At 38.8% G+C, this 26606-nt stretch overlaps 1 protein-coding gene across 1 annotated transcript in view; it reads right to left on the bottom strand.

The window, feature by feature from the left end:
* Positions 1-26606, bottom strand: part of LOC124232998 (tyrosine-protein kinase Tec) — a 122866-nt gene that overhangs the window by 62168 nt on the left and 34092 nt on the right. Inside the window, exon 2 of the mRNA XM_046649997.1 lies at positions 21154-21339. Within this exon, the coding sequence (XP_046505953.1) occupies positions 21154-21291 (138 nt within the window). The 5' untranslated portion in view covers positions 21292-21339. The remainder of the gene's footprint in view (positions 1-21153; positions 21340-26606) is intronic.

Genomic DNA, 26606 nt, shown 5'->3' with positions numbered 1-26606 from the left:
AAACTGCTATACAGTTTTCCATAATAGCGGCATCAATTTACATTCCCACCAGCAGCATACAAGGGTTCCCTTTTTGCCACATCCTTGCCAATACTTGTTATTTCTTGTTTTTTTAATAAAAGCCATTCTAACAGGTGAGAAGTGATATCTTACTGTGGTTTTGATTTGCATTTCCCTGATGATTAGTGATGTTGAGCAGCCTTTCATGTACCTGTTGGCCATGTGTATGTCTTCTTTGGAAAAATGTCTACTGGGATCTTCTGCCCATTTTTTTTCTCCCCAAAGACCCCCAGTACATAGCTGTATATCCTAGTTGCAGGTTCTTCTAGTTCTATGTGGGACGGCGCCTCAGCATGGCTTGACAAGCGGTGCCAGGTCCACACCCAGGATCCGAACCAGCGAACCCCAGAACCGCCGAAGCAGAGCGTGCAAACCTAACCACTCAGCCATGGGGACTGCCCCACCTTTTTCAATTGGACTGTTTGGTTTTGGGCTGTTGAGTTGAACGCATTCTTTACATATTTTTGATATTAACTCCTTATCAGATATATGATGTACAAATGTTTTCTCACATTCAGTAGGTTGCCTTTTCGTTTTGTTGATGGTTTCCTTGGCTGTGCACAAGATTTTTAGTTTGATGGAGTCCCACTTGTTTATTTTTGCTTTTACTATCTTTACTTTGGGTGTCAGATTCAAAAAGTCATCACCAAGACCCATGTCAAGGAGCTTACCGCCTATGTTTTCTTCTAGGGGTGTTATGTCTTCAGGTCTCACATTCAAGTTTTTAACCCATTTTGAGTTAATTTTTAAGTATGGTGTAAGATAGTGGTCCAGTTTCATTCTTTTGCATGTGGCTGTCTAGTTTAACCAACCCCATTTACCGAAGAGAATGTCCTTGCCCCATTGTATATTCTTGGCTTTGTCATAAATTAATCAACCACTACATGCGTAGGTTTATGTCTGGGCTCTCTATTCTGTTCCATTGATCTATGTGTCTGTTTTTATGTCAGTACCACACTGTTTTAATTACTACAGCTTTGTAATATAGTTTGAAATCAAGGAAGCATGACGCCTCCAGCTTTGTTCTTCTTTCTCAAGAATGCTTTGGCTATTTGGGTTCTTTTGTGGTTCCATTCAAATTTTAGGACTGTTTGTTCTAGTTCTGTGAAGAGTACCATTGGAATTTTGATAGAGATTACACTGAATCTTTAAATTGTTTTGGATAGCATGGACGTTTTAACAATATTAATTCTTCCAATCTGAGAGCACAGAATATCTTTCCGTTTCTTTGTGTCTGCTTTCATTTCTTTCATTAATGTCTTGTAGTTTTCAGTAAACAGGGCTTCCACTTTCTTGGTTAAATTTACTTCTAGATATTTTACTCTTTTTGATGCAATTGTAAATAGGATTGTTTTCTTAATTTCTCTTTCTGATAGTGCATTATTAATGCATACAAACGCAACAGATCTTTGTGTACTAATTTTGTATCCTGCAACTTTACTGAGTTTGTTTCTTACTTCCAACAGTTTTTTGATAGGGTCTTTAGGGTTTTCTATATATAATATCATGTCCTTTGCAAATAGTGACAGTTTTACTTCTTCCTTTCCAATTTGGATGCCCTTTACTTCTTTTTCTTGCCTAATTGCTCTGGCTAGGACTTCCAATACTATGTTGAATACCAGTGGCAAGAATGGACATCCTTATCTTGTTCCTGATCTTAAAGGAAAAGCTTTCAGTTTTTACCATTGAGTATGATGTTAGCTGTGGGCTTGTCACATATGGTCTTTATTATGTTGAGGTACATTCCCTTTATACCCACTTCGTTGAGAGTTTTTACCATAAAAGGATGCTGAATTTTGTCAAATTTTTTTTCTGCATCTATTAAGATGATCATACAATTTTTATCCTTCATTTTGTTAACACGGTGTATCACACTGACTGATTTGCAGATGTTGATCCATCCCTGCAATAAATCCCACTTGATCATGGCAGATGATTTTTTAATGTATTGTTGAATCCAATTTGCTAATATTTTGTTGAGAATTTTTGCATCTATGTTCATCAATCCCTGATGGCCTGTAATTTTCTTTTCTTTTGGCATCTTTGGTTTTGCTATCAGGGTAATGCTTGCCTCATAAAATGAGTTTGGAAGAGTTCTTTCCTCTTCTTTTTTTAGAATCATTTGAGAAGGATTAGTACTAATTCTTCTTTGAATGTTTGGTAGAATTCCCCAGTCAAGCCATCTGGTTCTGCACTTTTGTTTGTTGGGAGGTTTTTGGTTAATGATTCAATCTCCTTACTAGTAATCACTCTGGTCATATGTTGTATTTTTTCATGATTCAGTCTTGGTAGGCTGTATGTTTCTAGAAATGTATCCATTTCTTCTAGGTTGCCCAATTTGTTGGCATATAATTGTTCATAGTAGTCTCTTGGGATCCTTGTATTTCTGTGGTATCAGTTTTAACATCTCTTCTTTTGTTTCTGATTTTATTTGAGTCCTCATTCTTGTTTTCTTGGTAAGTCTAGCTAAAGGTTTCATCAATTATTAATTATGTTCTCAAAAATCAGCTCTTAATTTCATTGATCTTTTCTATTGTCTTCTTAGTCTCTAATTCATTTATTTCTGCTCTAATCACTTTTATTTCCTTTCTTCTACTAACTTTGGGCTCATTTGTTCTTTTTCTAGTTTGTTGAGGTATAAAGCTAGGTTGTTTATTTCAGACTTTTATTGTTTCTTCAGACAGGCATTTATTGCTATGAACTTCTCTCTTAGAACTGCTTTTGCTATACCCCACAAAATTTGGTATATTCTATTTCCATTTTGTTTGTCTCAAGGTATTTTTCCTCCTGGGTATTTTTTCTCTTTTTATTTATTCTTTGAACCATTTGTTATTCAGTAGCATGCTGTTTAATCTCCATATATTTGTGAATTTTCCAGTTCTCTTCATGTAACTGATTTCTAGTTTCATACCACTATAATAGGAAAAGATGCTTGATATGATTTAAATCCTCATAAATTTATGAAAGGTTGTTTTGTGGCCTAACATATGATCTATCCCAGAAAAGAGCTTATCCCAGAAAATACGTTATACATTCATCTGGGGCCTAGAGTTTTGTGACTGCCATCCAAGGACACCTCCAGATTGCTTGGCTCTGGTAGCTAACAGGGCTTATACTTGCAGTCCCATACGACTATATACATTTACATACTTTTTAAAGCTGCTGCCTGTGGGTTTGGCTTCCAATCAGAGTGAATCTAGGTGCTGACATCCTCCCTTTTGGGACACGGACAGGTCTTGGAACATCCTCAACTACTAGGAGCTATTAAAAATATAACAGGCTACTTGGACAAGCACAAAGTTTGAGAGACAACCAAGAGCTGGGGCAAGATTGAATGACAAGTACCTCTGACACAAGGCCTCTCCTTCAAGACTGGGAGAGGTGGTTATTTCATCTACTGCATAGAAACCATCACAGAGAATCAAGAAAAATAAAGAAACAGAGAATATGTTACAAATGAATGAACAAGATAAAACCTCAAAAAAGAAAAAACTTTAATGAAATGGAGACAAGTAATTTACCTGATAAAGAGTTCAAAGTAATGGTCATAAAGATGCTCACCAAACTGGGGAGAAGAATGGAAGCACACCATGAGAACTTCAACAAAGAGACGGAAAATATAAGAAAATACCAAACAGAAGTCACAGAGGTGAGGAATACAACAACTGAACTAAAAGAATACTCTAGAGAAGTTCAAAAACAGACTAGATGAAGCAGAAGAAAGGATCAGTGAACTCGAAGACAAGGCAGTAGAACTCACATAATTAGAGCAGCGGAAAGAAAACAGAATGAAAAAAAGTAAAGATAGCTTAAAGGAATTATGGGACAATATCAAATGAACTAACATTCACATTATAGGGCTCCCAGAAGCAGAAGAAAGAGAGAAAGGGGCAGAAACCTTGCTTGAAGAAACAATAACTGACACTTCCATAACCTGGAGAAGGAAACAGACATCCAGATCCAGTAAACTCAGAGAGGACCAAATAAGATGAATGAAAAAGACCTTCACCAAGATACATTATAATTAAAATGTCAAAAGTTGAAGACAAAAAAAAAATCTTAAAAGCAGCAAGAGAAAAATAACTTGTTACATACAAGGGAACCCCCATGAGACTATCAGCAGATTTTTCAGCAGAAACTTCACAGGCCAGAAGGGAGTGGCAGGATATATTCAAAGTGCTGAAAGAAAAAACTTCCAACCAAGAATATTCTACTTAGCAAAACTATCATTCAGAATTGAAGAAGCAATAAAGAGTTTTCCAGACAGGCAAAAGCTAAAGAAGTTCATCACCACTAAACTGGCCTTACAAGAAATGTTAAAGGGACTTCTTTAAGCTGAAAAGAAAGGTTGCTAATTAGCAACAAGAAAACGTATGAAAGAATAAATCTCTATAAAAGTAAACATATAGCAAAGATAGTGGATTAATCACTTATAAAGCTAGCATGAAGATTAAAAGACAAAAGTAGCAAAAATAACAATAATTAAAATTATTAGTTAAGGGATACACAAGATAAAAACATGCAAAAAGTGACAGAAAAAAACATTAAGCATGGGGGGCAGCAAAAATCTTCAGCTTTATAATGTTATCAAACCTATCGACTTAAATTAGACTGTTATAGATTTAAGTTGTTATATGTATGCCTCATGATAACCACAAAGCAAAAATCTACAGTAAATACATAAAAGATAAAGTAATATAAGCATACCACTAAAGAAAGTCATCAAATCACAAAGGAGGAGAGCAAGAAAGGAAGAAAGGAGTAGAGTGGACAGGAATTACAGAAACAGCCAGAAAACAATTAACAAATGGCAGTAAGTATCAATAATTACTTTAAATGTAAATGGACTAAATTCTCTAATCAAAAAACATAGAGTGGCCGAATGAATAAAAAAACAAGACTCATCTATATGCTGCCTATAAGAGACTCACTTTAGATGTAAGGACAAACACAGACTAAAAGTGAAGAGACAGAAAAAGGTATTCCACATAAATGGAAACCAAAAGAAAGCTGGGGTAGCTACACTTATATCAGACAAAATGGACTTTAAAACAAAGACTGTAGTAAGAGACAAAGACGAGTGTTACATAATGAGAAAGGGGTCAATCCAACAAGAGGATATAACATTTATAAGTATTTATGCACCCAATAGGAGCACCTAAATATATAAAGCAAATATTAACAGAAGAACTAGCAATACACTAGCAGTAAGGGACTATAATACCGCCTTTACATCAATGGATAGATCATCCAGACAGAAAATCAGTAAGGAAACATCAGCCTTAAATGACACATAAGACAAGATGGACTTAACAGATATATACAGAAATTCCATCCAAATGCAACAGAATACATATTCTTCTTAAAAGCACATGGAACATCATTGAGGTTTCTGTTTGGAGTGATGAAAAAGTTCTGGAACTAGACAGTGGTGATTGCTGCACAACATTATGAATGTACTTAATGCCACCAAACAATACACTTTAAAATGGTTACAACATTAAATTTTATATTATGCGTATTTTACCACAATAAGAGAAAAGATATCATTAAGAAAGTTAAAAGACAAGCCACAAAATATAAACAAGTATTTACAAAGTACATATGGATAGTGGGTTTGATTCAAAATACATATTTTAGGACTGGCCCAGTGACATAGGGGTTAAGTTCGCATGCTCCACTTTGGCGGCCTGGGGTTCGTGGGTTCGGATCCCAGGCACAGACTTACACCCTGCTCGTCAAACCACGCTGTGGTGGCAGCCCACATACAAAATAGAGGAAGACTGGGAAAGATGTGAGCTCAGGGACAATCTTCCTCAAGCAAAAAGGAGGAAGATTGGCAACAGATGTTAGCTCAGCGCCAATCTTCCTTACCCCCCCAAAAAAAAAAAAAAGTAGCTCTCAAAATACATATTTTATATCTTTTAAAAATAAATAACGGGGCCAGCCCCATGGCCAAGTGGTTAAGTTCGCACACTCTGCTTCAGTGGCCCAGGGTTTTGCTGGTTCAGATCCTGGGCACGGACATGGCACGACTCATCAGGCCATGCTGAGGTGGCATCCCACATAGCACAACCAGAAGGACCTACAACTAGAATACACAACTACGTATTGGGAGGCTTTGCGGAGAAGAAGAAGGAAAAAAAAAAAAAAGCAGCTAGGCAACAGATGTTAGCTCAGGCGCCAATCTTTAAAAAAATTTTTTAAATAATAAATAAATAAGAAAAGGCAGAAAACTGAATAGAAAAAAGAGGAAAAATACGTAAATGGGCACTTCAATAGAGAGTAAATGCCAACAGACACGAAAACATGCAGACTTGCTCACCCTCTTTAGTATTCAGAGAAATGCAGGCTGAAAAGACAGTGAAACACCACTACACAGACACCAGACACCAGAACTCGGCCACCCAGAGGCAGGGGTGAGAGAGCGGTGAGGCTCAGGGCTGAGAACAGGGAAGGTCCAAGTCTGAGCAGAGGGTGGGGAGGGCCAAGTCTCCTCTTCCATCCCACATAGCCACAACCACTGCCAATATATGTGAGTGTTTAATAACTACTTTATGATCTGAGAGTCATATTTGGCCATGAAAGGGATTCTTGTGATCACATAATCCAATTTCCTCATTTTGGGGTGGAAACTGAGGCACTGACTGCGTAAATGACCTCCCCAAGGTCACACTGGCTAACAGAGCCATAACTAAACCTCAGACCTTCTAACCGCTGTGGAAATTAATAAACAGAAACCTCATTAAATTGGAGACAGGAGGCCAAAAAGGGGAGCTCCCATGTCCTATGGTCTTAGCGGACCCCAACAGGAAGAAGAGGGACTTCCTCTTCTTGACTGGCAAGAAGCTCAGCCAATGAGAGACTGTCACAACTCAGCCAATGAAAAGCCACTACACCTCAAACTCTTTGTTTACAATAGCTCTCCCAACTTCCTTTTCCTCTCCATAAAAGAGTTTCTCTTCCCCTTGTTACTCAGGACTTGCACATGGTTCACCATTGTTGCAGACCCACCCCAAATTGCAATTCTTTGCTGATTCCAAATAAACCCAATTTTGCTGGAGAAATAACTGGCTGGCTGTTTAAGGTCAACACTGCCAATTCATGGTCCACTGTGCCCCAGTGTCTTGATGTGCAGGAATATAAGGGCCAAACTTCATCAGTCCCCACTCATAACCCTCCCAAACCTTCCTTTCACATTATAAAAGAAAAAATCCAGTGTCTGTTCCATGGCCCACAAAGCCATCCATGCATGACCTTGCTCAGGTCTCCACCTCCTCACCTACGACGCCCCACCCATTCCACTTCAGCCCCTTGGCCTCTCCGCGCTGTTCCTTGATCAAAGAAACACCTCCTGCCTCCCTCGGGCCTTGCATTCCTGGCTTCCCCTGCTGGAGTGCCCTCTCCCAGGCTTCCACTTGGCCTGCCTTGCTCTTTTAAGGTCTCCGTTACCTGACCACCTAGAAACGCAAAACACAAGCACACCAGGCCCCAGCCCTCCCATCCTGCTTCACTTTCTCCACAGCAGGTGGCTATTTACTGGTGTATCTGTATGCTGTCTGTCTTTCTCCTCGAGAAGGTAAAGTCCATGAAAGCAGGACATTTGCTTTATATACTCGTGTCCCCAGAGCCTAGAACAGTATCTGCCACAAAGTAGGCACTTAAAATATTCTTGTTAAATTAAGTGATAAAGTAAAAAAGAATTTTGGGGGTCAGGAAATTAGGGTAGAGATGTCTGAGGGAGCCTTCCAAGTCACATGGCCTGGGTTTGAATCTTATTATTCCACCAATTGGTAGGGGTTATGAATTATAAATCTAGGTTTCTCTACTTCTAAATTTTATATTTAAGTTGATTCAGAAAGTTTAATGTTATGGTTATGTACGGTCTTCCACCATCCCCCATCAACACCTCAGTACACATAGTCTATAACTTTCTCAGCAAAAAAAACATTTAATCCCACTCTTTCAGGTTTTCCTGTTTAGGATTTTAAATGCTTTTATTTTCCTTAATATTTTTAAAAAATTGTTTTCTGCTCATAATTTGAATTAAATTTAATAGAAAATAACTCTTTTATAGCAAAATTGATGACAGAAAACTATAGCTTTTTCTAAAATTTAGAAATAGCATAGTATAGTGGTTGGTTACAATATAGATTTATAAAAATCAGGAGCTTGATTATCTAACAGCAATATCTAATTACAATAAACGTATCGTGAAAAGTAACCTATTCACAAAAATAATTACAACCATAAAATATTCAGGAAGACATTTAACAAGAAAAGCATGGGCCTTTAAAACACAACTCTGACGCTATTAAAGGGAAATAAATTTAATGGATTAAAGCAGACATATACCACTTTGTTCCTGAAAGGAAGACTTTTAAGAATATACACCAAGTATAAATGTGCTTGTTTTTAGCTGTTTTACAGCAGAGATGCTTGGTGGCATTTCACTGGCAGAATCTGTAGATACTGTCAGAGATTAGAACAAATGAAGTCTTCCGGGCTCTGCAGATGCAGACCCAGGTTTTGAGTGACCTGAAGCTTACACACTTTTGGGAGAAGCTTCTCTTTTCTTGAGTGCAAAATTATGAATCCGAAACTGCTAGGGCCCTTCCAGGGGCCTCAGAAAGGGCTAGGGAATTGAAAAGCTTTAACGTTTATTCTTTAACTTCACAATAGATCCACATCTTGTGTTACGAAATGTAAAACTGAAGCAACGCCACATTTATCACAACCGGCAGCCCGTCTTGTGCCCCACGCACAAACATCCAGACAAAAACATCCAAAGCAGACAGCTCCCAACCTGGCAACCAAAGTTCCACCAACGCAGGCTCAGGGATGCTGAGAATTCCAAACAGCCCTACCCTGAGGCATGCATTTCCACCAGTTACCAGAACTCCACAAAGTAACCAGACTCAAGCGACAGAGAGCAATTTAAAGAGTGAACCACCTGTGACTAGTGACTTAATGAAACCAGTAATGCTTATTGCAAAAATGTCTCTATCTGGGAAAAGCCAGATCCAAGAGCAGAAGCTGAAATACATTATACAAAAAAAGACAAAAGTGGGTGACGATGCAATCTACCTATAACAATAACAGCTGCTGATACTTACAATGGCACTTACTATATGCCAGGAACCATCCTAACTATTTCATACATAGTGATTCATTCGCTCCTCACAAAAACCTATGAGGGAAATACTATTATTTGCCCCAGTTTAGAGATGAGGAAAATGAGGCACAGAGAGATTAAGTAAATTGTCCAAGGTCATACCACTAACAAGTAACAAATTTAGGAAGTGCAACCAGGTAATCCGGCTCCAGAGCCCACAGTCCACTCTCTAACGCACAGAACTTCTGTTAAGTCAGAGATGGACCTCAGGTCACAACTGAAGTTTCCTACAAAAGGAGAAGGAACAGAAAACTGCTGATAAACTGGTTCTAGAACCTCAAGAAACACATTATCTCATCCAGTGGATGTTGGTCTCGTTTCCTACAGATACTGTAGTCCTAACATCCATCGTTAAGACGTGACGGTGTGTCATCTGAAAATAAAGGAATGATCCTGTTCAGAAAAAAAATCTGAATTTCATATTTGATCTTTAGCATCAAGGTACTCAACTTTTTCCAACAAAATTCAAATTTCAACCATTTATTTTGATATTGTACTATCATCAATCCTAGTCAAGACTGAATTAACCTAAAAATCAGCTTACTTTATTATTCAAAAAAGTGTTAAACTAACTTACTAATATATTGCAGTAGATTTATAGGGGTCCTTTTCAACTGTGACATTGGTCTCTACTGCTGGGATAGACTATGAACATGAATAAATTTGCCTTTGTTACTCACGAATTTTCTCTGTGAAGAATCATTTAAAGTAATTATGAAATCAATTATTTAAGCAAACCCACTTTAAAGTCCTTAAGGGTTACAACCTGATTATAACCCCTTTGAGCTTCTTTCATATAAGCGTTCACAGAAATGTTTTCTTTCTGTGGGACTCTTTTCTGCATAACTAATTTACTGAAATGCATAGGGTTCCCACCACCTCAGAGGGGTGCAGCGAGGAAAAAACAAACAAGGATCAACAACTGTTAAAAGAACACCCTTGTGAAAGTCTGACATATAAAGTCAAAGGGGAAGGAAGAAGGAAATGTATGTATAAGGGTGGTCAGTGAAGTCACTGTTTAAAGAAGTGCCCCTTTGTAGGAAGTAGCACAATGTGGTTTAACAGACAGCACACCAGCCAGAAAGATAAGACATCTTGGTTCACCTAGTTAAATGGAATGTCCCTTCAGAGAAGGTGCCTAGCTTAACTGTCCCCCAGTTTCTTCATTTGTAAATTGAGGGTGGAAAAATGTGTTGGTTATCTACATACACGCTCTTTGCAGATGCTAATGAGAACAGAGCATTGCAAGTATGCATGCAAAACCCCTGTACTTTTGTGAAATCTATGCTATGTAAAATTCAAGAACAGCAGAAAACCTTGAAATCCTGTAGATGCAAGTGCCGCATATTACACTTGGAAACCCAAGGGCCAGTGAAGTTGAGAGTCCCAGGTAATCCAGAAATGCATGGGAAAGTGTAAATAGCATTGGCACACAAGGGTAAGAACACCAGGTCTCAAGAGGCCCCCTTCACAACAGAGTGGATGCAGCATAAGGAAGCCTGCCATTACGAACCCATAGAAGTAGAACCATAGCTTTCTCAGACCGTCAGCGCGGCGAAGCCAGAATCACTCATCTTTTAATTCCTCCATCCCCAGCATATTGTATATACTCGCTAAATCTTTGCAGTACAGATGATAAAGAAACTAAAACAAATGAGCTGAGTCCCATATAACAGATAAAATTGTGTGGACTCTCTTTAGCCAGGAAATATAAATATATAGATTTATATATAGATATACATATATATAAACATATATTAATATATAAAATATAACATTCCTCTAAAAGGAGCGAAATTCACATACAATCTCATGAGTAGGGAATGACACCTATCCATGCTGCTTTTTGCAGTGGCAAATAAAATGAAGAAACAGCTATACCTATGTGATTACTTGGAATACAGACAGAACTTTTTCCAAAAGTTTTCTTATACAATTAGGAAAAGGGCGGAGGGTGCTTTTCCCACACTCTATTAAAAACCACTAGAGATTTCATTTAAGTGTCTTACTCATTTAATTTTCTTTAACAATTATATTGCACATATTTTGTGCAATTTTTCATTTCAGGTGTTTACCAATGTGGAATCATGCAAATATTATATCCAGTTGTCTAACATTAAAAATAAAAAAGGTAAATGAAGAGCTCTGGTAAGAAGACTGTAACAACGTTCTTAATTATCTGAAGTAACAATCATCACACTTTAATACCATATTCACAAAACCCAAAGGCTAATAATGTCAGGACTTCTAAAACAGTCATAGAATTAACTGCCGAATCACAGAGGGGTTTCTAGGCGCCCTTCTGCGGATACTCCTCCACATGCACCTGACCAGCAGCCACAACCAGTGGCTAAGAGCACGTCCTAAATAGTTCTAGAACAACTCAAAATGTAGTTTCACTTTCTCAAATTTGCAGTGTGATTTCTTCTGGCAGTTCATACTCTCCTGTTTCTAATAATGCCCACACTTTAGTATGGGGGAGAGACTGATACTAATAAATACTAAATAAAAACTTAGTTTTGTTTCTAAATTTAAATAATGCATCTCCTCAAAAAAATAAAATGGAACAAAATTGCATGGGAAACAACTATCACAATATCTCTAAAGATCTTTTTGCTTACTTGAAATACTAACTAATCATCACCATTGTAATTATTACCAACAAAGACTTCTTTGAGGGCCTAATGGGTGCAAGATATTGCATAATGTTTAAATTATGGGACAACAACTTCTGCCCTCAAAAAGATTATTATTTAGTTGGTAAGAAAAAAAGCAATAATAATAATAATAACATATAAATTTAACAGTAATTAAGAAAGGGCAAGGTATTTACAACCAGATGGGGGTGGACAAGGTCTCCCGCTTAAGAGGACTTGAGATGGGACTCAGATAAATAGAAGGAGAACTGTTAGGCACAGCAAGAGCAAAGTTTCAAACACAGAAAAGTGACAAGTATTTTTAAACAAAGGGGTCTGAACAGTCACTAGATGGTCTCCATTCTGTGGACAACCATATTATTTAAGCTGTATAAGTACCCTCACCTACTTGGACAACCCAGACACATCCTTTCCAAAACTAAGGCAGTGAAATCAGAGGCTGATCCAGGAACACTCAGATCTGAGTTTTGGTCCAGGGTTATAAGATGGCCTCAAACGAATCATCTCCTTATCCTCAGTTTCCACAAGCGAAAAATCTGGAGGCCTTCTTTTAAGTTCCTTCAAGCTCTAAAATTGTATGATTCTTCTTTATTACTAACAAATCAATTATCCCCCTGTATGGGTAATTATCAATTATACAAATCTAGATAGGTCTAGAGCAGAACAGTTCCAGAAACACACCAAGCTTACCCCTCACCCCAGGACCTTTGCCCATGACGTTCCCTCTGTATGGAACGGGCTCTCTGCTCAACATTGCTGAAACTCCAACCCTTGGCCAAATGGAAGCCTTCCCCAATCCCTCCGCAACCTCTACCCCACCCCCAAAAAAGCTATAGTCTATATATATATAGTCTATATTTTTGCCACCAAATCTTCCTCTACTCATATAATGTGGTCTCTTTTTTAACTGTCCCTCAGGATAAGTGTGATCATACCTATCCCCATCAACAAATATGTAACAGAAACTACTAATTACAGAAGTAGTTTCAAAGATTTCTAAGAATCCCCAGCCCAGCAGTTCATGATGCAACAGAGAAGTAAAACTCAGGTTACAAAAATCAATATGTCAAATGTAGTTCTTTTTTTAAAAATTGCAACAAGTTACTCACATTTTTGATTAAGGCAAGTTTCTTTCAAGATAGGCAGGTGGGAAAAGAGGGGTGTGGAGAAACACTATGTTTATTTCGACTATAATGCCATTTCCCAAACATTCTGGGAGCTGTTCTTGTCATAATTGCCTTCAGTGCCTACAGCACAGTCTTTTGAATATATTCAGTGGAAAAATAGCTAAATAAAACTTTGATGGAAATTTGACTTTTTGATATCGCTGAAAATTTCTGAGAGCTAAGTCTTATGAATAAAATAAACTAGGTAATACCATTTCTGAACAAAAACACTGATTTTTCTTTCAGCCTTTTGTCTCTCTCATCATAATACAAATAATCAATGAATAAATCACAACTACCATAGCCATATCCAAGAGGGTTTTTCAAGATCTAGAAACTTTTTATTATTTCTACTTTTGGGGGGGGTTTGAAAAGACTGGCCCTGAACCAACATCTGTTGCCAATCCTCCTCTTTTTTGCTTTGAGAAAGATTGTCCCTGAGCTAAGATCTGTGCCAATTTTCCTCTGTTTTGTATGTAGGACACTGCCACAGCATGGCTTGATGAGCAGTGTGTAGGTCCATACCCAGGATCCAAACCCACCAGAACCCCAGGCCACTGAAGTAGAGTGCACGAACTCAACCACTACATAGCACAAGGACCAAACCTTTGATTAAATTCCCTCTTCATTTACTAGTAATTACTAATCCTGTTCTCTTCTCCATAAAATACTTTACATGCCTAACAAGTGTTTAACACAGAATAAAAAGTTAAAACTAAAGGGGGGAGAGAGAGATGAAAACACGTGTAACGATTTTTTATTCATCCTAGTAGACCAGGCTAAAATAATTTCTTTAGGAACAAGGGGGTCTTCAGCTCCTAATGATGACCATGAGTATGAGAGTAGAAGAAAAGACTATGATGATTTTTAAGTCCAATTTCATGTTTGCGGACTCTCATATACAACCACTGAGTATTCATGAAATAGTTGGCATCTTATAGTATGTAACAATGGACAGCATTTCTTCTATACATTTCTCTTTCTCTCACCATGAACATTTAACAACTTTACGTCTTGACCAACTAAATGCAATGTGTGATCAGAGATTAGATCCTGGACTTGGGCAAGCGGAGGAGGTTGAGAAATAGCTATGAAGACATGAGTGGAATGATTCATGAGATTTGACTGTAGATTCTGAATTCGATAATAGTATCACATCAGTGTTAAATGTCCTGATTTTGATCATCGTACTGTGGTTCTAAAAGAGAATGTTCTTGTTCCTAGACAATACACAACAACCTATTTAGTGGTAAAAAGGGCAATGTCTACAACTTACTCTCAAATGGTTCATAAAATAACGTGCATATAAACAGAAAGAGAGAGAGACCAAGAGAATGATAGAGCAAACGGGGCAAAATCATAGGCAATTTGTGAATCTGAGTAAAGGTTATTCGAGAGTTCCTTGTACTATTCTTACAACTCTTCTGTAAGCTTGAAACTAAAACAAAATAAGAAGTTACCAAAAATTTTTAAGAGTGTGCATGGAGGAAATGGTATTCTCCTCCTGTTCCATCTTACATAGGTTTCAGTTTCCTAGAGAAAAAAAAGTAAGAATTATTAAATGAAAATAGATAATTTGGCAAAGTAATGGGGTGAGTCAGATTCTAGGACTTCAGACTGGCATCTTGGCACTTTGAAGCGATTAATGACGAGAAAGTTCAGATCCAGGAGAGCAGAATAAGACGACAGACATGAATCACAAGTAGGAGGAGAGACATAAGAAAGGAAAGTGAGACACAAGACAGGAAGTTGTTGATACTGCCTCACTTCAGAAACAAGGAAACTCAACTGTCAATGAGAAAATGAGTTGTCACGAGATAATATAGTTGAGAATTTTCAGAGCCAACAAAACCCCCTAATACTAATCACTGTACTGTCTATGGACTATTTAGAGCTGTACCACATTTTACAAGCTGGTGAACTATCTGGGAATCTCTAAAGTCAGATGCAAATGCTTCCAATTACCGTGTAGTAAAAGAAACTATTTTTTCTACCCCACAATCCTAGAATTGTGGCTTCTAGGTTTCCCGCCGAGGTTCCATCGTCTACGGGTACAACCAAGAGAGAAACATCAGATCATCTCAGAGCTTTAATAGGTGTTTCTCCCCATATCACTAAGAGTCTCCAGGTTCCCAGGGCTGGTCTAGAAAACAACCCTCTACGATCCAGAAGACCCTATAGAAATACGAGCACTTGTCCAGGCTGTTTAAGAGACTCATGTCATCATACTTGTAACTGGTTGCCTCAACCATCCTGTCAGATAACCTGGGTAAAAAATTAAAATTTCAAGCATCTCATTACAAAGAATGTTCGATTTCAATACAATCGGAGAAAATGATAAGGGAGGCACCTGTGGCATTATGGGAAGAGCACTGAACTTAGAGTCAGACTATGAAGGTTCAAATGCTGATGTCTACTTATTAGCAGTGTGAAAACTTTCTGCTTGTCATGGTTCACGACGTAAATTTAAGATAAACCTGCCCTGCCTGCTTCTAAGGATTGAGGTCTCCTCATCTCTCCTTCAATCCATCCAGCCATCCAATGTGTACCATGTACCCCTCTACACTGGGACCTTGGAAATACAAAGATGGATAAGCTATAAACACTGCCCTCAAAGAGCTTAACGCCCAATGGGGGACACAGATACGTAAATAAAGTCAGGCAATCAAGATGCCATGATAAAAATATGTACGCGGCACAGAGGGCTGAGGTGGGGTAGGGATTCGACCTTTGGAAGAATGGTAGGAAGGATGAATGGTGGGAAGGATGCAGGAAAGGCTTCAGAGAAGGTGGGGATCCAGCTGAGTCAGAGAAGATGAGTGTTCAGGAGGCACTCAACAAATTTTTGATGAATAAAAGGTAGTGGATGGATAGACAGATCCTGGCAGGAAGGGAGAAAAGTACATCACTCCAAGAAGACTAAACAACATTAGCAAAGGCACGCTGTGAAAGAGCAACTGCAGGAAGAAGACATGGCCGGGGGTGGAGGAAGGAGGGGCAGAAGATAAGGAAATTACATCAAATACCTTGTATTCCAAGCTAAGGAGTTTTAATTTGATCCTAGAGAAGATATGAAGCTACAGGCTTTTAATATCCCTCTGGTGGCTCTAGAGATGAAAGGGCAGTAACGCACCTAAGAGAACGGGCCTGGGAGCTGCAATAAGATTGTAACAAAGGGAAGGAGAACTCGCAGGACTTGGTAACAGATCAGATGTGTGTTGGTGATGAAACAGTGATGACAAAGGAGGAGTTAAGAGGGTAAAGGGACAGACAATGTAAGTGAAAGTTATTTTTAAACTATATACAGAGTGAAGAACACCAACTAGACAGTGGCAGAGCCAGGACAAAAACCTTGTCTCGAGTTAATTTTCTTCTACCACAAAGAAAAATCATAACTGAAAATACTAAATAAAAATATCCTCAGAAGCTTTAAAATAAAACTTTATTGTACTATAGAGAAATTTAATAGATTTTTTTTCTAATTTTCTGTGGAGTATCAAGGTTGTTTCAAAGATGGGCTTTGAAGAAATAGCCCTACAATTCATTAGATGTATGATTTTGTGCAAGTTTTTAAACTTTCTAAGCCTCATGTCACTGATGTTTGAAATGGACAATAACACTTAATATAGCACTGTTTTGAGCAATAAAAGAAATAATGCATGGAAAGCACAGTGCCTGGCATGTATTTGGTGCTCAACAATTTGTATCATTATTACTACTAATGTGTGGAAAAGAGTTAACATATCAGGCCTTTGAGACCACTCTCCTGGGAAAGGCCTGCCTACAAGGTTGGCCCTTGGCTGGCATCTGGGAACTCAGACTTTGGGAAAATCCCACCATTCCCAGCACTGATAAGAATAGCTCATTGTTCCTAAATCATTTGTGCGAACAATATGGTTTATGCTGAACACCTTCTTTCCTTCTGGAGTCTGGAATTGGGGCATATGTTAGACAGTGGGTGTTTATGTGACCAGCCTCCAACAAAAACCTTGAGCACTGAGTCTCTAAGGAGCTTCCCTGGTAGACAACATTTCACAATTCAATGCTGGAGGAATTATACGCACCCTTTGTGACTCCACTGAGAAAGGACTCTTGCAAGCTTGTGCCCGGGCTCCTCCAGAGTGGCCCTATGCACCTTGTCTCTTTGCTAATTTTGCTTTGTCTCCTTTCATGTAATAAATCACAGCTGTGAGTATCACTATATGCTGAGTCCTGTGAGGCCTAGTGGATCAGTGAGCCTGGGGGTGGCCTTGGGGATCCCTGACACAACTGGTCTCCCTATTCCTCAACTTCATAAACCATTTCCCACTTTCCACACTGCAGCAGTATTACAGACAACAAACCAGCCACCTTGGTCATATCAAAATCCAATTGTAAAAGGTTCCTGATTTCTTAGTTAAGGATAGTTGCAGATAACTATTAGTTATCTTGCAGTTGCAGGTAACTATTACTTGAAATTTTTTTATTCAACATCTCAACATACAGGAATCTCTCTACTCCCTGTTTTCTCACCATTATTTAATAAGCCTTTTTCCTGACTAAACTTCAGGCCTGCTCTTCCCTGGATTCCATCTTAAATACCAGATGGGTCCTCCACTGAACTATCAGGTAGTCTAACCCATGTGTCCTTGTGCTCCCTGACCAGAAAGCAAGACCACTTACAAAACCCCCAGTGTCCTTTGCTCTGTATTATTATAGGTAAGAGCAAATAATATAAATTGCCAGGAAGACTCTTTACCAGTTGACTAGAACATGCAGAAACATGAGTTAATTTTGACACATGAGTAATACATGAGTTAATTGTGAGCCATAAGAGCAAGGTGGACAAACCAAAGAACAGCCCACGGTGGAAAGCGAAACACAAGTTTTCCCATATCAGACTTGGAAGAAAGGCTTAACTGAATTTCTCGTCAACTGGAAGAGAATTCCTCAGCATACTTTGAAAAATGTAATAAACTGTACTTAATAGGAAGAATTTCAATAAAAGCTTGTTGCCGTCATGTTGAAGGAGCTGGGGTCCCAAGAACCAGGAGAGGATGGATGTCTGTCTCACATTATGATTAACTGAGAGTTTTCATAAAGCATCAGTGGCAATTAATTGTTAAGAACAAACTAGGGGGGGCCAGCCTGGGGGCACAGCGGTTAAGTGTGCACGTTCCACTTTGGTGGCCCAGGGTTCGCCGATTCAGATCCCAGGTGTGGACATGGCACTGCTTGGCAAGCCATGCTATGGTAGGTGTCCCACATATAAAACAGAGGAGGATGGGCACGGATGTTAGCTCAGGGCCAGTCTTCCTCAGCAAAAAGAGGAGGATTGGCAGCAGTCAGTTCAGGGCTAATCTTTCTCAAAAAAAAAAAAAAAGAAGAAACTAGGAATCAGAGCTGCTAGATCAATCAATAGCCTACTCATTGTTTTTCTTTTAAAAACAGAACTGTGAACAACTAAAATAAGTATCTCCAGGACTATTTATTTTAACCCCTGAAGAGCCCCCATGGTTCTTCTAATCCACCTCTAGTGACTGATATTTTTTAAATATTTTTTAAATACCTGTTGATTCTCATGGGTTGCCCACATCACAGCCCTTCTTAGATCTCAGCCTCCAGGGCTAGGGAGATGAAAACTAGAACATTCATCCACGGAAAACAAAGAACTGAGCATAGTACCCAAACAGGGAAGAGATACACAGTGAGGTGCTACTGGGCTTACCCAGAAGGTAGGCAGAGAGTTGTCACACAAGAATTCAGCCCAATATTTTCAGAACTTGGGTTTTTCAAGAATTCAGATTCTTAGAATTCCCAACTTTTTAACATTGACAACTGTTTATTCTTAACTGTGAGAGACAAACAAATCTGTGATTATATTTCAAGCTGAAGGTCATAAGTATGCTAATAACTGTCAGAAACCAGGAGGGATCAAAATGCCCAGCACATCAGGAGTGGGGGTGAAGGCAGGAATTAAGCTAATAGGACTATGCTCCCTGGGCCGGTCATCAGTGGCCAGGAAGGTGACAGATTCTGATGTTAAGTATCAGAGGCTGCGTTTTTACATGTTGTAACAACCTACTCATTCTGTCCTTTCTGGTTCTCACAGCGACTGAGGCTGCTCCCAGGCAAGACAGCAGGCCAGATTCTGAAATGACAGGTTCCACTATTCTCTTTATTCTGTTTAAGCTAAAGCAATTAGGGCTCATTAACTTTGTGCACTTAGTATCTTCAAAGTAACTTAATTCCAACATATTTCAGTTGTATCAGTTCATATTTCAAAGCAGATAATGCAGGTTTCTGAGGGGTTTTTGGTTAGTAAAACCACATTTTACCACTTTCAGTGTTATATTTCTATATTCTTTTCTTAGACTTACTATATTAAATTCAAATTATAACATATCATTACCAAACAGCAAAAATTTATTAATGTTTCCCCTTAAAATCTATTTTAGGTTTTAAAATAATTCTTATTTCTGGTCCTATCTGAAACCCTTTTGGAACTCTGAATTTTTCAGATTTAACAAATGAAATATGGCACATATACCATATATTACATACCACTCACAGCAGGGCCTGGGATAGCCCCACATAATTAAACACGTTGATATTTATGCATATATATACACAAAAGATTCATACTGAGTAGGATAAACAAAGACTAAACATAGCCTCATCTCCAGTCCAGTTTTGCAACTAAAAGATCTTCTGAAGTTTTGGTCTTCAGCATTTTGGGGATTTAGGAAGGTGGATAAAGGACTATAGTCGTAAATTACATGAACCTGCAGAATTCCACAGGTTGCAATGACAAGCTACAGCAGAAATTAACAGAGTTGAGGACCACCAGTGAGAAGCAATGCCGTTCTGTCTGAATTGGGGGAACCAAAACACAGAGAAATCAGTGGGATTAAAAACAACAAAATGAAAACAAGTAAATCAATTTCTGAGGAAGGCGCTCTAGGAAAAATGTAGAATTAAATTAAGTAAAACCAAACATCAAGATTACCAACAACCTGGGGGCCAGCCCTGTAGCTGAGTGGTTAAGTTTACTGGCTCCGCTTCGGCAGCCCAGGGCTTCACTGGTCAGGATCCTGGGCACGTACCTAGTACCACTCATCAAGCCATGCTGAGGCAGCATCCCACATAGCACAACCAGAAGGACCTACAGCTAGAATATACAACTATGTACTGGGGGGCTTTGGGGAGGAGAAGAAAAAAAAGATTGGCAACCTATTAGCTCAGGTGACAATCTTTAAAAAAAAAAAAGATTACCAACAACCCACTGTAACCAACAAGACAATAATAGCATGTGGTCAACAAGAACAAATTAGTCTCCAGCCACTGCCTGGAACCCAAGAATATTTCTCATACGGAGGAGCATAGCTGGACCTGCAGTACCAGACAATGCATTCCCACCATGCCAGGAGAAAAAAGGTGGGCCAGAGGTGATGACATTTATGCACCTCACCTAGTGGTAGAACGAGAGGCTAAAGCAACTGGAGAATCAGGAGGAGCTCGCTGACAACATGCTTTCCCTGTGCAACATGCTCACTGACCAGGTTTTTAGTGAGCTGCTTTTCCCTGCTCCCATCAAAGGAACTTTGCAGTAGCTGTTGACCACAAAAAAGGTAAACAGTTCTGCCTTGGGTAAACTTGAGTAATGTGTTAGGTCCACTAAATCACTAACCTGTTTTAAGTAACTTTCACTTAATAATGAAGACATATTCGTATAAAGCAATGGGCATAGACACAGTTTCTACATGTTAAAGAAAACTTCCACATAATATGATAGTTTATGGGAAGGAACCATGTATACAATATACTTAATGAATTCCATAAGAATCTAAAACTGATGTAGGAATCTGTTTTCTCTAACAATTTAATTCAGTAAACCCATATAAAATGTACACTCATAGTTACTAAACCCATAATTAACAGACTTGTGAATAATTTCCATCCATACTCAAAACTTATCTTTCAAATCCAAATGATAACAAATCAATACCTTAATTTCATTAACCTAAAGCTTACTCCATAAGATGTGGGGGAGGAGGGTTATTATAAAATAGTATCAACACAGAAAGCAGCAAAGTAAATTTTGATTGTCTCCTACCTCTGCTCGACCCTCATAGTAGGTTAACATGGACTTTGTTAGTACAAAAAGTCTCTCTTTGTAGTTTAAGGGCGATGTCTTCTTTTTCTGCTGTGACCTTTTAATAAGAATCTCTTCTAGAATAGTGTTAAAATTCATCTCGGTCTTCTGATCACTCCTTCTCCTGCCATTGAAGATCCCAGTATTCTAAAGTGAGAAAATAAACAGTTGACATAAAATGTGACAATTTAGTTTTCCAAAGATGTTGTCATTTCAAATTACCAAAATAGACTTCACCCTCCCCACAGCTGGAGCCAATGAATGTTACTCGATGCACCTGGATTGAGAATACCAGAGCGCAAAAGCTCAGCCTCCCCCCCTTCCCCAGTCTCCATCTTGCTCCTCATATACCAGCATTTCATAAGAAAAGCTAAGCAAGGCTTGCCACGACGATGGTTCCCTCCTTTGTCCTCCCCAGCATCCTTCAGCTTTCTGGTACGCTCTTCTGCTATTTGATTTCAGGGAAACAAATATCTTAGATGGAAAAGTATATTTCATCACCTGCATGGCTGGTTTGGGCTGGGATTGAAGTTGCCTCAGAATCTTGGTACACAAAATGGATGAGCACGTAGACATGGTAGACTTACGAACAAGTGAATCACCACAGTGGTGGATATAATTCAGTCTCCAGCTCTGATAAGGATGTGATCCTGATCAAGTGTCCTAGTCACCTGGGCCATGAGGATGTTCTCTGCTATCTACACTACCCCGGCTCCACAGTTCCCTTCCCTATGGCTTCTATCTCAATGACAAGAGAAAAGGAAACCCACTCAGTCACAGTTAACCCTACTCAGCTAACTTACCCTACACAGCTAACCCTCAGCCAACCCTGTATCACCCTGCCTACTCAGGGCAGATCTCGGCTGTATAAGGTCCTCAGCCCTATATTTGGAGCCCCCAAATCCAGACCATCCATACCTAGACTAAGCCTTCCAAAATTCAACAAAATTTAACTATCCAAAAACCCAAAGATACTCAGAAGATTCTTATTTGAGACAAATTAATTGACAACAGCCTCTTCTCTTCCATTCGCCACACGCTTATGAGAAGTCATTGTAAATCAAACCATAGAGGCAACAGGAGTCATGTGAAGAGCATAAGTGGTTATCTGAGAACATAGCCAGAAACTTGACACTGAGTTTGCTACTGAGGAAATTCTACCATCTTCATACCTAAGCTGATACCTCAGAAGCACCCTTGCAACTCCGTACTGCTGATCTGTCGTCATCTAATCAGGCCCCTCCATTTTCTGTAAGGTTACTTTCCAACAGCTTAACCTCTGAACAGCAGTTCGTTCATTTATAAAATATGGAGGTAAATACCACAAGGTTATTGTAAGGTTTAATGAGATGTGAGAAAGAACTTACTTATGAAAACACTAGACAAATGTTTATCATCATTATTTTTAAAATTCTATTGCTATTTTCCTAGCTCAGAGCATTATGATCTGGACCATGATAGTAGCTTTCAAACCAGTCTTCCTTTCCCCAGGCTTTTGCTTCATTTTATTCAAACTACATACCCCTCATTCCCATTGGATCAATCTTCAAAGAAACCACTTTCATGGAGCCATTTCATTCATCAGAAATCCCCAATAATGCCTCCTCAAAGCCTCCTCACCATCTGCGGGATAAAGTCGAAACTCCTTAGTTTGACCCTGGAGATGGTCCACAATCTGGCTGCAACCTAACATCCAATCTGTACTCCCACCGCTCCCCAAACACTCCACACCCCAGTGAAAATAGCCGGCATTCATTTCCTGACCTACAGTCCCCTCTCTCCAGCTATGAAAACTCTACTAGCTCAACACTCACTCCTTGATGAAGCCTTTCCTGATTATTCCAGTTAGTTAAAAACCTTTCAATTCCTGAATCCAAGATCTCTGTATCACCCATCATAGAGCTCATCATTGTCTTTCATGTTCTATAGCAATTGATGTAAATATTCTAACTTCTCTACCTAATTTTAAACTCCTAAAAGAAATAGTTTGCAACCTTAAGTGCACCTTAGAATCACGTAGGGAGATTCTTTTTTAATACAATGTCCAGAACTCGCACCCAGATACTTTGATTCAATTGGTCTGAGGTACGGCCAGGGCACCATGATTTAATGTGCAGGTAGAATTGAGAGCCACTATCTTAAAGGAGGAGATTGGACTCTTAGACTAACTCTTTATACCACTCTTATTTACCATAGCCTCTCAATAAGCAAGTGGATAACAAACCCAATTAACCCATTAGCTATCCTAAGCTGGTAAATCAGAGAAAAGCTCTTGTTCCTTTGCATCTTAATTTGTCCTCCTTATTCTAAATCAGAATTTCCCAAGAAACTGTCGATGTGTAAATACCACTTATTTGGAAGTCATCTTTTCATGTTTGTGCAACATATTTTCAATGCAAGGTAAAAATGATGACTTACAAGAATGATGTATAAGGGGAAAAAAGTAAGCTTCATCCTGGAAACAGGCCATAGGCAAATGTGTAGTTCCCAACCCACTGAGCAATACCTTAGTTACCAAATGGAAGGTAGACTTTTGGAAGGCCCAGGAGGGTAAGTGGGGTGTGGCTCACTTGCAGTTCTAGAAGCAAAAGGTCTCAACATCAGGGATGGGAAAATATTTCATGCTGAATGCATTGAAAAGAATAATAACCTTATCTAATTTACATGAGATTAATAGTCTTATAAAGAATCATACCATTTGAGTGGAAAGGAATCCTAGTCATTACCTCATCTATCTCATCCATTTCACAAATTAACAAGCTGAGGGTTAGAAAGTTTAGCGACTTGCCCACGGTCCAGGAAAAAAAGCCTCCTGGTTCCAAGCGAAGGGGTCTCTCCACCATTCTGTACCATACAGTAGAAAGTTCACTGTTGTTTTAAGAATTCATTGGTCAAGGGAAATCTTGGCCAAAGAAATCAGTTAAAGTTCACAGAGATAAAAATGAAGGAAAATTCTCCTCATACAGACTTCTAGCGAAAGGTGGAGGGTTGAATGCACACATTAGCAATGGCTCCTCTCTGAAATCCTATTAAAATCAGTTCTTTCCTTTTATTGCTGTTGCCGTTATTAAGGAATTAACTCTCAAAGAAATAGAAAACAGGACAGGAGATAACAACAAACTTTTGGAAACTGGAAAGCAAATAAACGTGGTGGGTTCAGCTGGGAGGAAGTCTTGAAACGACCCAATTTATGCTGCAAAACCTCCAAATAGCTCAAGGATCAGGAGAACCTGTTATGTCTAAGAGAGGTGGTAAAGAACGACTTACTGCAAAAGAATTGTGCGCAGGTCTGTTTAAGAAATAGACTCCCTTAATCCCCTCTCCTATGCTATATAGCTAGATGACTAACCCTCCCCAACCTTGGCAGAGAAAAAGAAGTTTATTTTCTAAAGGCTATAAAACAGAGCGTCTCTATACTAGGTGAGACTATGAACAGCTGAGGCTCGAGTACCATACTGCAAACAGAGGCTTAAGAGAACCCGTACAAGGGGATATACTCAATGTTGACATCACTCAGCTCTCTTCTCCCACCTGGTTCCAGGACACTGGATAAGAGGAAAGATCTAAACATACAGACACAAGAAAGTTTTCAAACAGAAATGGCCCAGCCAGATCACCCTATAACGTTCACAGTCAGCAAGATCCACCCACAAGCACAAAGCTTGCAATTGACTTTGTGGAGCCTCTTTCTTATAAATGAGAGAAAGCCAAGGATCACCAGACAACTAAGGAAAGATTCTAACATGAATTCCAGGTCAGACAACAAGTGGAGAAGAAAGCAACTTGGACGAAACAAATCCTATGCAGAGAAAAGAAAATGCTTAAAAAAAGAAGACTCGATAAAATCAGAGAGTTAAGAGAAGACACTGTAACACATGAAACAAGGTCAGGATGTAGCCAAAATAAAAAACACAGAACCAAAAAAGAGATGCATTGGAAAAAATAAGATAGCAGAAATGAAAAACTCAACAGAAGAGTTAGAATATAAAGGTAGGAAATCTCTCAAGAAATAAAACCAAAAGTAAAAACAAAAAACAAAAATTGGAGTGGAAATATAACAAAATGAGAGGACCCACCCAGAAAGTTCAGCATCTCAAAAATAGGAGTTCTAAAAGGAGAAGCAAAGAAGACAGTGAGAAAAAAATCAAAGAAGCGATTTAGGAAAATTTCCTCAAACTGAAGGTTATTTCCAACTTGAAACAGAACCAAATCAAGGCTCATCTCGTAAAATTTCAAAACTATGGGGACAAGCAGAAGATTCAGCAAGCTTAAAAGGAGGTTTCATAGAAAAGATCAAGATTCAGAGTGGCAATCATCAATAGCAATAGTGGAAGCTAGATTCCAAAGGAAATTGATTTCTAATCTAAAATTTTACACTCAGCCCAACTATCAATGAGTACAGTGCCAGGAGAATAAAGATATTTTTCAAATATGCAAGGCTTTAGAAATTTTACCTCCTACTCACCCTTCTCAAAAAGCTACTTGAGGATGTACTCTACCAAAATAAAGCAGTAGACCACAAAATACATGGAATCCAAGAAACAAGAGTTCCAACACAAAAGAGAGGTAAAGAGAATATCCCTGATGACGGTGAAGGGAAATCCTAAGATGACATTGAGTAGTGGGCCAAGAGAGCAATGGGGCCAAATTAGATCTAGTTAGAAGGTTCTTGGGAAGAATTCTTCCAGGAGATGAAATTGAAGGTACTGGGAGGAGATCTACAATAAACTAGTAAAACTGAGCCAAATTAGAAAAATAAATCAATCAATTCCAGGGAAAACAAAAAATGACGCAGGAAAAATAATCACAGTATACTACAGAGTTCGGCCAAAAATAAGATCTACAACATTATAATAAGGTAAACAATAAATAATAATCTTACTACTAACGTAAATAGATTGGGGGCGAGTGCAGGAAATGTGCTTGTGTGTGGGTGGGAAGTGTGTTGAGAAAGAGAACTACCTCCTCCGCAGTGGTAGTGGGAAGTCAGTAGATCAGACCTAAAATCAAAAAAGCAAGAAGTGGCAACATAAGCGTGTTACTTAGAGATTGACCATACCACAACGGTTTAGAAAAATAAAAGTAGTTGCCTCTGAGAGTCAGAAAATTCTTGGAAGATGGCAGTGTAAAGGTGTGTGTTCTCTACTCTCCTCCCCTAAAACTCTGCTAAATCAACAGAACATGAAAACCAGAGGAAGATAACCCCATCTTCAATGAAACAAAAAGATGACCTTCAACCCCAAACTACAAACTATGAAACACATACATCTGCCAAATATTGTGAAAACTGGAGCAACATAGAGGAGGAGGCTGAGAGCAGATTGCCCTAAAAGCAAACATCATCATCCCGAAAGGTCATACCAACGAGCTTCTGACAAGACCAACGAAATCCAGAGGTATAAGTAGACCATATG

Source organism: Equus quagga, unplaced genomic scaffold, assembly GCF_021613505.1.
Source record: "Equus quagga isolate Etosha38 unplaced genomic scaffold, UCLA_HA_Equagga_1.0 146_RagTag, whole genome shotgun sequence".
NCBI classification, from domain to species: domain Eukaryota; kingdom Metazoa; phylum Chordata; class Mammalia; order Perissodactyla; family Equidae; genus Equus; species Equus quagga.
The sequence above is the reverse complement of the archived record's forward strand: the minus strand, read 5'-3'. Positions and strand labels throughout refer to the sequence as shown.